This window comes from Microcaecilia unicolor, chromosome 2 (assembly GCF_901765095.1).
Source record: "Microcaecilia unicolor chromosome 2, aMicUni1.1, whole genome shotgun sequence".
Lineage (NCBI taxonomy): Eukaryota > Metazoa > Chordata > Amphibia > Gymnophiona > Siphonopidae > Microcaecilia > Microcaecilia unicolor.
Window position 1 is genome coordinate 429,199,137 of NC_044032.1, and position 12,439 is coordinate 429,211,575.

At 44.5% G+C, this 12,439-nt stretch overlaps 1 protein-coding gene across 2 annotated transcripts in view; it reads right to left on the reverse strand.

Moving 5' to 3' along the window:
• Positions 1-12,439, reverse strand: part of TBCK (TBC1 domain containing kinase) — a 436,713-nt gene that overhangs the window by 300,135 nt on the left and 124,139 nt on the right. For both annotated transcript variants that reach the window (XM_030190773.1, XM_030190774.1), the window contains 2 exons: positions 3,111-3,160; positions 1,211-1,340 (listed from right to left, as the gene is read on the reverse strand). In XM_030190773.1, coding sequence (XP_030046633.1) covers positions 1,211-1,340; positions 3,111-3,160 — 180 coding nt within the window. The remainder of the gene's footprint in view (positions 1-1,210; positions 1,341-3,110; positions 3,161-12,439) is intronic.

Sequence of the window (12,439 nt, forward strand, 5' to 3'; positions counted from 1 at the left end):
TTTACATACTGATAAAGTAGCTGGAATCATCAGAGGCTCAGGTACAACACAGAAAGAGGGACATTATCCCCTAGACCCAAGCAAACTAATTAGCTACATAAGTGATATCAATTACTGTCATTAACAGTCACTAATTGGCAGTCATTAGTAGTTACGCACGGATCTGCCCTACGTCCCTAAACTATAACCTGCACATCTAACTTATCTCGCACACAACTCCAAAGGGGATGTGGCCACGGGAGGGCATGGGTCATTTTCTCTGAAGAGAAAAATTTATCACAAGGGAAGAAGGAAGTCAAAAATGAAAGAATACATAGGCTGGATTCAAAGCCAGAAGGTAGAAATCCTCAGGCTTAGAAGCTACAGATGCCTGAATCTGCACTAATAATATGTGGAACAATATGCTCTAGCACAAGTATAGAGGTTGCCAAATTTAATTTACAGTACCACTCCTTAACAACAGAATGCATAACATTAATTTCTACAGCAAAAAAAAAGAAATTGAGAAAGTTTCTAGGAGGCACAGAGTCCAGAGGTACTCCTATTTATTTATTTTATTTATTTCTTACATACCGCCTGAAAGCTATTGAAGCAGTGTTCATTAAGGTACAGCAGGTATTTTTATGTCCCTGGAGGGCTCGAAATCTAGGTGTGAGAACCATGAGATACGCAGAGGAGTGTTAAGTGACTTGTCCAAAATCAGAAGGAGCAGCAATGGGATTTGAACCAGGCTCCCCTGGTTCTTCTCAGCCCACTGTTCTAACCCTTAGGTTACCTCTCCACTGCAAAACAGGGTTACTACTTTCCCATTTTATTAACAACTTAGTTGAATTCTGACATATGCCTTCCTGCTTCCATGTGGACAAATAGAGACCTGACTTATAAAAAAAAAAAAAAAAAGTTTTCCCCAATCTGTACAGAGAACAAAAATCTTTTAAAAACAGGTTCCAATAGGACACTGGAACCTCTCCTGCTGAACTATTTCTGTTCAAACACATTCAGCCTCTACTCTACTGGCACTGAACTAATCTAAATGTCAGGAGCATTACTTGATATGAAAAGCAACCCGATATTTAGATGCAAATCCTAATATGCCCTGAAGCAAACTAAACAGGATTGCCATTTCTGAAAAGGCACTGTGATAACCATGAAGACAACCTTTAAAATGATTTAAAGTGTGTGTCCAACAGTGACACCAAGGGGACCCTACCTTCAGCAGCCTGTCAAACAGAATAATCCTGTTGAGCTGGTACTCCGTGTCCCGCTCACGTATGATCAAGGGAAGAGTGGCAGCTGCAGACAGCTCATTGGCACTACCTGAATGGGGTAAGTTGGACTGGCTGCAAGGAAATAACACAACGTTTTATTTACTTACTATGCAGTTTCCCATGCCAACACATGTGCTTTACAAATGCAGTATTTCAGAAGAATGCATGCAGAAGGCCAAGCCCAGCTAAAAATACTGATGCCTTCTCTATAAAATGTCATTCAGAGCAACTGATTCGTAGCAGGCTTGGACAACATCTAAGATTCTGCTTACAAAGTAGTGGGAAGGAAGAAAAGTTGAGGGTTCTGTACACGATCTTTCAAGACAGGGAAAAGAAATAATCTTTCAAGGTAGCGGGTTACGTAAACTAAATTGTAAAAACACAATTTAGATTTTTGTTTTTAATCTATGGAAATAAGGAGTATAAATGTACAAGTATTTAAGCATTAGCATACAAGCATTAAGTATTCAAAAAAGAACAGCATGGCAGAAGTCCCAGCAATATATCAAGCTGCAAATATTGCCAGCATATATCACAGGACCCTACAATTACCCACATGGTAAACTCATTCATCATTCAATCAGTTTGAAAATTCTCGGGGTCACGCTGGACAGCCATCTGTCGCTTGATAGTCATGTAAAGCAGATTACGAAAAAAATGTTCTTATCTTTGTGGGAGCTTAAACGTATCAAACAACTCCTGCCAAGAGATATATTTCGAACCCTGATACATTCAATGGTCCTAAGCCACATCGATTACTGCAGTGGAATATACGCTGGTTGTACGCACTATATTCTGAAGAAGCTCCAGACGGTCCAAAACACTGTGGCCAGACTAATCTTTGGAAAATCTCGCTTCAATAGTGTGCAGCCTCTCCGTGAGAGTCTTCACTGGCTTCCCATTAAAGGCCGTATTGAATTCAAAATCTGCGCTTTAACACACAAGATCATTTAAGGAGAAGCACCAGTCTACATGTGTGATTTGATTGATTTACCTCCCAGAAATTCATCGGTGTCCTCTCGTACTTATCTTATCCTGCACTATCCTTCCTGCAGGAATCTAAAGTATAAGTCAATCTATGCTTCTTCCTTTTGTTCATCAGCCCGCAATCCTGGAATGCTTTCCCGAGACTACTGAAAGAGACATCGGATCACCAAACATTTAAGAAATTACTAAAGACTTATTTGTTTAGTAAGGCATATCCCAAAGACCACAATACTCTTTAATCCCCTATTTCCGTTTTGTTTGATTACCCGCATTTGGCCTTATGTCTGTTTCCCTCTTGTTGCTCCAGTATTCCCATCCGTATTCTTTTATTGAGCTGCTTACGCTATTGTAGTTGTTAATTTTTATATAACTATTTTATCCTGCTGTACTATGTAATTGTCTTGTAACTTTGTTAGCCACATTGAGCCCGCACAAGCTGGGAAAATGTGGGATACAAGTGTACCAAATGAATAAATAAGAGGATCTTACTCATGCTGTTTCTCAAATGACTATAAATGTGCAAGCATTTAATGCCACCTGTTATGTCATTGTAATGTGAACAGCCAGGAAGAGTTCAGTGTAAAATTAATCAAAGTTGTCTGGTTAACTCTATTACTGCAATATGGCTAGCCAGAGTTATCCTGGTAATTCTGACCAGCCGAAGCTGATTATCACTATTGTCGGGCCAAAGTAGAACTAAGCCCTGACAATACACCCAAGTGCTGCTTTTTCTGTCCAGATACATTTTGCTACAGTAAAAATGTTCCCAAATGAAATCGGATCAGTTGGCAGGGGAGAAATTTGAGACAGAATTTCCGTGGCTAACTTCCAAATGTGAGATTAAGGTGTACTTACTCATCTTCCAGCAAGGGGTAGAATGCTTCCCCTGGAACATCCTTCAGCCTCTGTGAATTTAAACAAATTGTTAGCAGCCGTTCCAAGTATTAATAGAATCATGTGAAAAACAGCTGTATGTGTAAATGTGGGTTCTACTCATAGTATCTTCCATTAAAAAAGACCCAGTTTGGAAAAGTTAGTATCTATAGCAGAACTTAAGAGTCTTTCCTTTCTTTCCTGTAGTATTACATGTTTCCCAAGCCAAGCAGCACTGCAAGTTAAGATATGGACAGAGCACAGAAACAGAAAATATAGGGTGAGGCTTGTTTAAAACCTTTTTTTTATGACTGCAACATATAAGAACATCTTAAAGGGATACTACCCTCCTGCCAAAATCCCTTCATTGTAAAATCCACAGTCATTTTTCTTTTTTTGCATGACCTATCCTATTTCACATCCATTCTTTTTGAGACAGGTGCATGCTTTTTATTCATCTTTTGGGAAAAACGCTCTTAGGGTCCTGGTGCATTCCCTAGTTATTGTCTTGATTATGGGAATAATCTTTACTGTGGAGCAAAATCATCTCTCTTAAATAAATATCCAGAATAACTTTGTTCAGACTCTAAATATGATCAACCAGTAATATCTTACACTTCCTTATAGTGTGTTCTTGTCCTAGGTCTCAACATGCGAATCTCTGTCATCTGCCACATGCTACCTGCATTCGATGATGAAATTACACATTAAACTGATTTTTTCCACCTCAATCCTTTTCTCTTGATAGCTTACTTATGAACCAAATCTTATTTTAAACTCAAAAAGGGTTTGAAAACATTCTATTTCACCAAAGCATATAGAGAACACTGGGAGCAGCAAAGACAGATAGATTATTTCTGAGTCTAAGGCATGGGTTCCCAAGCCAAGTCCTCAAGTACCACAACAGTCTGGTTTTCAGGATTTCCACAATGAAAATGTATGAGATACATTTGCATGCACTGCCTCCATTGTATGCAAATAGATCTTTTGCATATTCATTGTGGAAATCCTGAAAACCTGGAAAGAATGGGGCCTTCGTGGACTGGGCTTGGAATCCCTTATCTAAATAAATATTTCTTTATGAAAAGAGTGGCGAATGCATGAACAGCCTCCCAGTGGAGGAGGTGGAGACAAGGACTGTATTTGAATTTTAAAAAAACAAAGGACAAGCACAGAGGATCACTGAACTTATCAATTGAAATAGATGGGCAGACTGGACAGGACTTACAGTCTATTTGTTTTTATTTTTTTATGTATCTATTAAGAGAGAAGCAAATACACTATTACACTATCATTCACAGAACAATGCCCCAGCAGTAGGAAAAGGACAAGCAGGAGTCAAGAGGGAGTAGACAGGGGTGAATAAGCAAGCAGGACAACCGACTTAACACAAAGTACATATAAGGTATTTGATACCTCCTTAAAAAATCTGCAAACCCTACCAAAACTCAAAGAAGAACATGACAGTGAGCTTATTAAGTGATATGAACTTAAATATGTCATACTGCATTATAACATAGAACTACTAGTAAAAAAGGCCCGTTTCTGACAGAAATGAAACGGGCTCTAGCAAGGTTTTCCTCGGAGTGTGCATGTTTGATAGAGTGTGTTTGACAGTGACTGTGTGTGTGTGAGAGAGAGAGATAGAATGAATGTGTGAGTGTGTGTGTGTGTGTGTGTATGTGAGTGAAACTGTCTCCTATGTCTCCTGCCCCCCTTTCCAGCCACTCAGCGATTGTTGTATCTCCCCTGCTCCCCTTCCAGGCACCCAGCGATTCTCCTCTGTCCCCTACCCCCCCTGTTGCCACCCAGCGATTCTCCTCTCTCCCCTGCCCCCACTCCAGTCGTGTGTGTGTGAGAGTGAGTGTGTGGAAGAGAGAGACAGTGAAAGTGTGTGTGTGTGTCTGTGTGAAAGTGTGACTGAGAGTGAGTTAAGAGAGAGAGTGAGAGTGTGTATATGTATGTGTGTCTGTGTATGTATGAGACAGAGAAAGTGTGTGTGTGTGTGTATGTCTGTGTGAGAGAGTGTGTATATGTGTGTGTGTGCACGTGTCTGTGTGAAAGAGAATGTGCAAGGCTAGTGTCAAAATGAAGTGACAGCAGCAAAATTTTGCATAGCAGAGCACAACCATTTGAGCCAGTTGTAACCTTATCTCCCCTGCCGTCCCCTCCATACCCAATGATTCTTTTTTTGTCTTCCATCCCCTCCGTGTCCCGTGTGTGTGTGAGAGAGAGAGAGAGAGAGAGAGAGAGAGAGAGAGAGAGAGAGAGAGAGAGAGGTGCTAGTAGTCCCTGTGACAGTGGAGGGTCAGTTGCTCCTTTTAGGCAGTTAAGAGTGAGACAGAGTGTGCACGTGGTGTTTTTTTCCCTCCCCTCTCATCTCCTCCGTGTCCCTTGTGTGTGTGTGTCTGAATACAACGGTAAATTTTTTTTTGTATTTCTCAAGTGTAGTGAAAATGTGTATATGTGTGTGAGAGAGAGAGTCAGAGAAAGTGTATGTGTGTGTGAGAGTGAGTGTGTTGAAGAGAGAGACAGTGGAAGTGTGTGTGTGTCTGTGTGAGAGACTATGAGAGTGATTTAAGTGAGAGTGTGAGTGTGTGTATATGTATGTGTGTGTGTGTGTGTATGTGTTTGTGAAAGAGAGTGTGCAAGGCTAGGGTAAAAATGGGAAGACAGCAGCAAAATGTTGCATAGCAGAACACAACCATTTGAGCCATTTCTCAGTTATAGCCAGTTAAGAGAGTGAGAGAGAGTGTGTACGTGGTGGTTTTTTTTCCTCCCCTCTCATCTCCTCCCTGTCCCTTGTGTGTGTGTTCTAGAGAGAGTGAGAGAGAGGTTAGTTTGGATGTTAGAGATGCAGTGAGAGGCAGCTGTGGGAGGGGGGAGTATTTGAGGGAGTCTGCCACTCTCCTTGTACTTGTTCTTTGTGCCACATGTGATGTTACTGAGGTGCAGCCCGTCGTCATCAACTCCTTGTGAGAAACGTCTCTGACCTGCCTTCTGTGATGTGTGCTGCTGTTGATCGTATCTGTGGTCTCAGGACAGCCTGTCTGCTGACACCATCACCGAGCCTGTCTGCGTCGCTTGAGTGTTGAAAAGAAGCAACAACAATAAAAAAAGACCTGCCTCTCTCCTAGCCCGATCTAGCTACTGTTTAGTGTTTTTTTTTAATTGGTGGCTCGTGCCAGAAGGCAGATTAATGATCGTGTGAGGACGACATTTTCGTGCAGTTGCTAAGAGTAAAAAGAAAGACCTATGGTGCCCTCGAGATGAATTAAGTGTATTGTTTTGAGATGTTGTCAGTGTTCAGGCTGCATTTTTACCTTTTTGTAGAAATCCTGAGTTTCATCAAAAGGAGATCAGGCTGACAGACGGTCTCAGCGTCTTGTTCTTGAGGACATACCTTTGACACCTTTGCTGCATCAGCACCTTTGACACCTTTGCTACATCAGCAACCGCTAGTTTTTTTGAGTGTTAGGGAACTTGTTTTAGTCATCTCACATTGGTCATCTGTGCAGCCGCTCCTCCTCTCCCCTCTGACATCGATGGCTGTGCTTATCCGGGGTTTTCTCCAGGGGCAGTGACGTAAGGAGAGAGGCTGAGCGGCTGCAGGGACCTGGCAATCTGACTGGTTCTCAACGGAGGTGCTTTGTATGAGTTGATTGTTTTGTTGTTGTGTTTATGTACTGGCTGCCGTTGCGGGTGGGGAGGTGGTGGATTGGGCGGGGAGGGGCTTCGTGATGCGGCGGCGGGAGGGGTCGGATGATGCATGGAGGCGGGAAGGGGGTAGGGGGCGGGGCTTCATGATGTAGCGTCGATATTTTTACCTGGGGCAATGGAGGGTGTGTAGCGATTCGTAGTCAGGGGGAGGAGTAGGACTCTTCCCCCTGCCTGGTTCGTTGTTTGTTGGAGGGAGGTTGCAGTCCCTTCACTCTCTGTGTTCTGCCCTCGACGTCATGCCGTTAGACGTGAGGGCGGGGCATAGAGATGGTGATTTTGAAGGCTTCACCACCATGAAGTTACGAACTGTTTAGGGATGACTTTCAGCAAGTTGTCTTCAGAACGTTGAGGTAGCGTTTTATGTCCAGATGGGGCGTGACTTGGGGGCGTGGCTGAGGGCGGGTCTATGAGTTAGGGTGAGTGGTCCTGATAGCCTGGCCTAAGAAGACTACAGGAGTTCAGTGCTTCACTGCCTTGCCGTGAGCTTCAGAATGTTCGAGGTGGGATTTATTTATATAGATTCTTACAGCCCTGTTTACTGGAGGAGGAAACAGCTCACAACCAAGCAGAGACTTTCAGCTAGGCACAGATGAATGGACTACAGCACACTTTTTTCTCCTCTGAGGGATTGCTAGTGCCCACAACCTAGCATTCACCTGAGAGCCAATTTATCTAGCAGTTCCTTCTACCCATTACTAAAAATTAAATTTAAAGAAAATAGGAGCTGAAAGGGAGTGGAAAAAAAAAAAAGATTTACTGGGTCAACAAGTAGAGAGGTGTGGTAGCCGTGTTAGTCCACTCTTAAGGTTATCAATAGAAATCAAACAATAAATAGTTATAAATTTGAAACTGAAAAAAATGTTTTGAAAAGAAATAAAAATCATTTTCATAGGACCTCAGATAATGCTAGGTATCAGAAAGGGGCACCATCCAGCTGATGATATGACTCATAAAGCGAAGATACTTACCTGTAGCAGGTATTCTCCGAGGACAGCAGGCTATATATTCTCACAATTGGATAACGCGACCCGTTGCCCGGTCCGGAGATTATATCAGGCTTTTCACAGAGCTCTTTTGAAGCCTGAGACATGCTCCAGTGCGCATGTGCGAGTGCCTTCCCGCTTGCCGCATAAATTCGGGACCAACAGTACAATACTATAGCATAGAACACAACTCCAAGGGGAGGTGGGAGCGTATGTGAGAATGCATAGCCTGCTATTCGGAGAATACCTGCTACAGGTAAGTATCTTCACTTTCTCTGAGGACAAGCAGGCTAATATTCTCACATTTGGGGAATCCCTAGCTACCAAGCTCACTAGGAACAGCAACCAATGACGACTTGAACCTCACAACGGCGAGGTCAGAACATAGTGAAACTGGTAAGCAAATCGTCGGAAGTGAAACCTGGGAAAGAATAAAAAGGATCTAGGTGGGTGGAGTCGAATTCTATAATCCAAAGTAAAGGTGCATTACTGTTCCATCAAATCCATGATGGGAATGCTGCCAAAGGCATGCCTCCCAGAGCAGGAATGAGACCTAAATGTGTGGAATGATGAGAACAGCCCACCAAGCTTCCAAATAGAAGCAAATAACATAGACATGGCGTTGACACAGCAAGTCTGAAGAGGATTAACCTGGGTAGCCCGGCCCAGGCAGAAGGAAAAGAAAAAAAGAAGGAGGTAGCTAAACATATATTTAGTAATCCCCAATGGCGAGCCACCTCCTGTACCAAGTTAGGTAACTAAAGGCTAAGGAGAAAACCTAGGGGGCTGAGGCTGCATCAAGGATAGGCCAGCGTCCACTTGCAGTGCAATGAGTGGAAAACATGCTTGCCATGCATGAGACTGTGTGAAGGATAGAGGCACGAGAAGCAACTAATGTAGATCGAACCCCGATACAACCCGATGTAGGAACCTAGGGTACATGCAGAGAACCACTCCATTGCGATGAAAGATGAAACTGCTGACAGGGCCAACGGTCACTGTCCTCACAAGCCTATGTAACATTCATCAGAAATAAATATGTTGAGGTCGAGAATTTCCCACGACAGGAAAACAAGCAGCATATGAAAGTGCTTAAGAAACGGGAATACCAATGCTGAAGTCTCAGAAGCCTTTATACAAGGATGAGAGCACTCAGGAAACTGAGGCGAATCGCCACCGAGTCGACGTAGACTAAACTCAGAAAGATGTAGAAAGTATGTCTACCAGACGGCAAACCTATCCCACTGGAAAGAGAAACACTTCTCAAGGGGAACATTCTGAAAAGCCAGAAAGACTGTGGAAACCCTTTCAGAAAAAAACGCCAGGAAGCTAATGCGAAACCTTGATCATCCAGGCCATGTGGGCCAGAGACCAGAGGACGGGATGCAGAAGAGACCCACTCCCTCTGTTACGTGGAATGAGGGTCGGAGAACACTCCATGGCCCACGTCGCCTGGAAATAGAATTCCAGAACAAGAAGAATTTAAATCTGCAAAGGCCAAGAAGAATGCATAAGAGTGTTGGCTCAACAGTACTACCTGCTTGATCACACAGCCTGCCCCAACAGGGAGATGAGAGGAGACAAATAGAAAAGACTGTTCTCTCAAGGAAGGGGAAATTTAAGTGACAGACTGTTTCAGACCTGGATATGGATCAAAATGAAAGGACAGGGTTATGTACTTGAGTAACCATGAGAGATCGCGAAAGGATGTTCCAGAAAAGGGAGAACCTGAGAGGAACATCTCTAGGAAGAGACCTATCTTGCAGCTATACGACCTAGTAAAGTCAAAAGGCCAGAATACCCGTCCAAAAACTGGCCTGAAGGAGCAGTTGACCACCCTCTGCCACATTTGTTTGGTCCCCTGACACAGAGGGCGAAAACGGAGCATAGACCATAAGAACAAGTAGAGAGTAGCTGAATAGTTGCAATCGTGAGCGTGTCAGATCATCCACATTGCCAGAAATAGTTGTCTCGGGGCTGACAGAACAGCTAGAGTGGGGAAGCCTGACAAGGGAGCTTCATGCTCTAGGTGAGCAGTAGGTATCATAGGAAGATGCAATGTCGAGGGCCCAGAAGAACAGTACTAGGGACTAATGGGGCAGACTCATTCCCAAACAGAAAGCAAACGAACCATGGGGACATATGAAGGACTGCTTCCAGGGTCCCCATGTCTGACACCACGAAGAAGCTAAAGTCCACCAGAAGATCCCATGTGGAAAAGAGGCATGGGTGGTGGAGGCCATATAATCAACAACCTGAACAGTTGTGAAGGTGGGAGCTGCTGATGGGCCCAGTGCTATGTTGGCAAGAGTAACCAGAGTATCCGTATCCCATGGGAAAAGAAACGCCCAGTTAGGCTAGTATCTAGCAAGAGCCCAATGATGTTGAAGTGGGAGACAGGAAGCAGATGGGCCTGGGGGTAGTGAACGAACCCAAACGGGCAAAGAAAAGGACTGACAGGCAGCGCAGAGGAGCTGTGAAGAACACCAGACACATGAAGTTCCCCGGATTGGGCACAAAGCAAAAAGGCAGCACGTGGTACAGGAGGCAGAATATCTCCAGTCAAAATGAAAGAGACTGTCTGTGGATAAATATCCAGCCAGTGCAGAAAGCACAGCCAATGACTGTCCAGAACCATGGGGAATAGGATGCTTAGGTAAAGAAACATCCTAAACCGTTCTTTACTGAGAAAGTAGCAAAAGAGTCAAAGAGACAGGATGGAAAGTATCCCCTTTGCTTACATTGGCACAATGGAGAACAAAGAATAGAATTGCAGCTGTAGTCCCCTGGTGATATGGGCTCGAGCAGAAAGGCATTCAGAAGGGTGGTGGGATATTCCAGAAGGAACTTCTGGTACTGAGAACTGATTTGAGCCACTCATGGCGGATAGGCCATCTGTTTGAGGGCTGAATAACTGTGGTCTCCGTGCAACCAGGAGGGCATAGGAGCACCGACTAGTACTACAGCAATTTCCCTCTGAAGTCATCCAAAAGGGTACGGTGCTGCATCTGGAGAGCCATCCAGGCTGAAGCGCATGCATAAGACGTTAGTAATATTTATTTATTTATTTAGATCATTTATACCCCGCTTTTTGCCACGTAAAGCAGCCCCAATATGCTGGATTGAAGTCCATTAAGGCCAGCAAGAAGAGGAGGCAATAAAAAGAACCCTGTTTTGACTGTGCGATTGGCTTCCTGGACAAACAGGAAGTCGGAGAAAGCGCCCAAGAGGAGAGAATGCAACAGCGGCTGTTCAATCCGTGATAAGGGCAGCGAGCCATTACAACCATATTCTAAAAAGGTCATCTCTTTGGAACTTGACAGCCACCAGCCTCCACCTAACATACAAAAGCAAAGCGACACAGTCACCAAGGATCACGAGGCCATAGCAGAAGTAGAACTGCTGGAAGATGCAGCCAAGACATGGCACCTGACCCAGTACTGGTGATAAACTGCCTGTTGCTCTGTCAACTGACAAAGTAAGTCGACTAGCTCCAATGGGAGAGAAGCTGCCAAAGTGAGTGTGGAACGAAGCTCCGTAGTATACACTCGTGGAGAGATAACAGGACTGAAGTCCACAGAAGACCAATGAAACCCCGTATTTGAGCTTCTGAGTGGGTCCACGGTACTCCTGTGAATGTCAATCCAACTCCCCTGGAAAAAGGAGGAAGTAGAGTCCAGGAAACACAGGAGAGTTCTGAAACTGGTGCATAGAGGCTATATCTATGTGAGGGAACGGGCCACAGAAGAACCTCTGTACCCCATATGAGAACCTCATGGATGAGCTGATGGACCAGAACTAGTACAGATATCCTAGGAGGAGACTCATAGCCCAAGGAAAAATCAGTCTTCCACCTCCAAAGGTAGTGAAAAGATGTTTGCCCTGTCCCCATGGAGGGAGGGTGGGTGCAAATGGCATGCTAAAGGACGCCCTCTTTGAGAAGAGCTGGGAATGCGCAATACAAAATGCATGACAGGCGCAAGTACTGTCAACGGTGATGTGGATCGAGGTTCTCGAGGCATGTCAGGCGCAAGCACCATCAACGCCGATGCTCTAGAAGAGAGCAGAGCAGGTGCAAATGGCGTGCTAGGCACAAGCATCTTCAACACCAATGTCCTGGGATCGAGGCTTGGATGTCAAGAGGCATGGGAGGCACCTTTGACGTCAATGCCTTTTGAAAAAAGAGAAACAGTTTGGAGCCACAATGTAGAAACAAACTGCTGAAGCAGCGAACATATGGGCTTAGAGAAGCATGATTGACATAAGCACCGTTGATGCTGATGCACTCTGAAGGCAGCCAGGCTTCAAGAAGCAGGGTCCTGGTGCTCCAAGACTCCTGCAGCGGTAGTAATTGGAAGGTCTCCTGGTATCGAGACACTTCACCAATGCTGCAGTGCCTCAGAGGCCCAGAAGGAGACCGATGCCGATCCTCGAAGGTCATAGGGCCAAAGATCTTCGGTACTGATGTCGAAACCTCGACACAGATGTTCCACTGTACCTATGGTCTACAGTATCGACGTGATGCTCCATACCGACATTCCTTGGCAGCAACGACAGTGCATGGTATCTGCATCGAGTCCTGGGTACCATCAAGGACAAAGTGAAGCC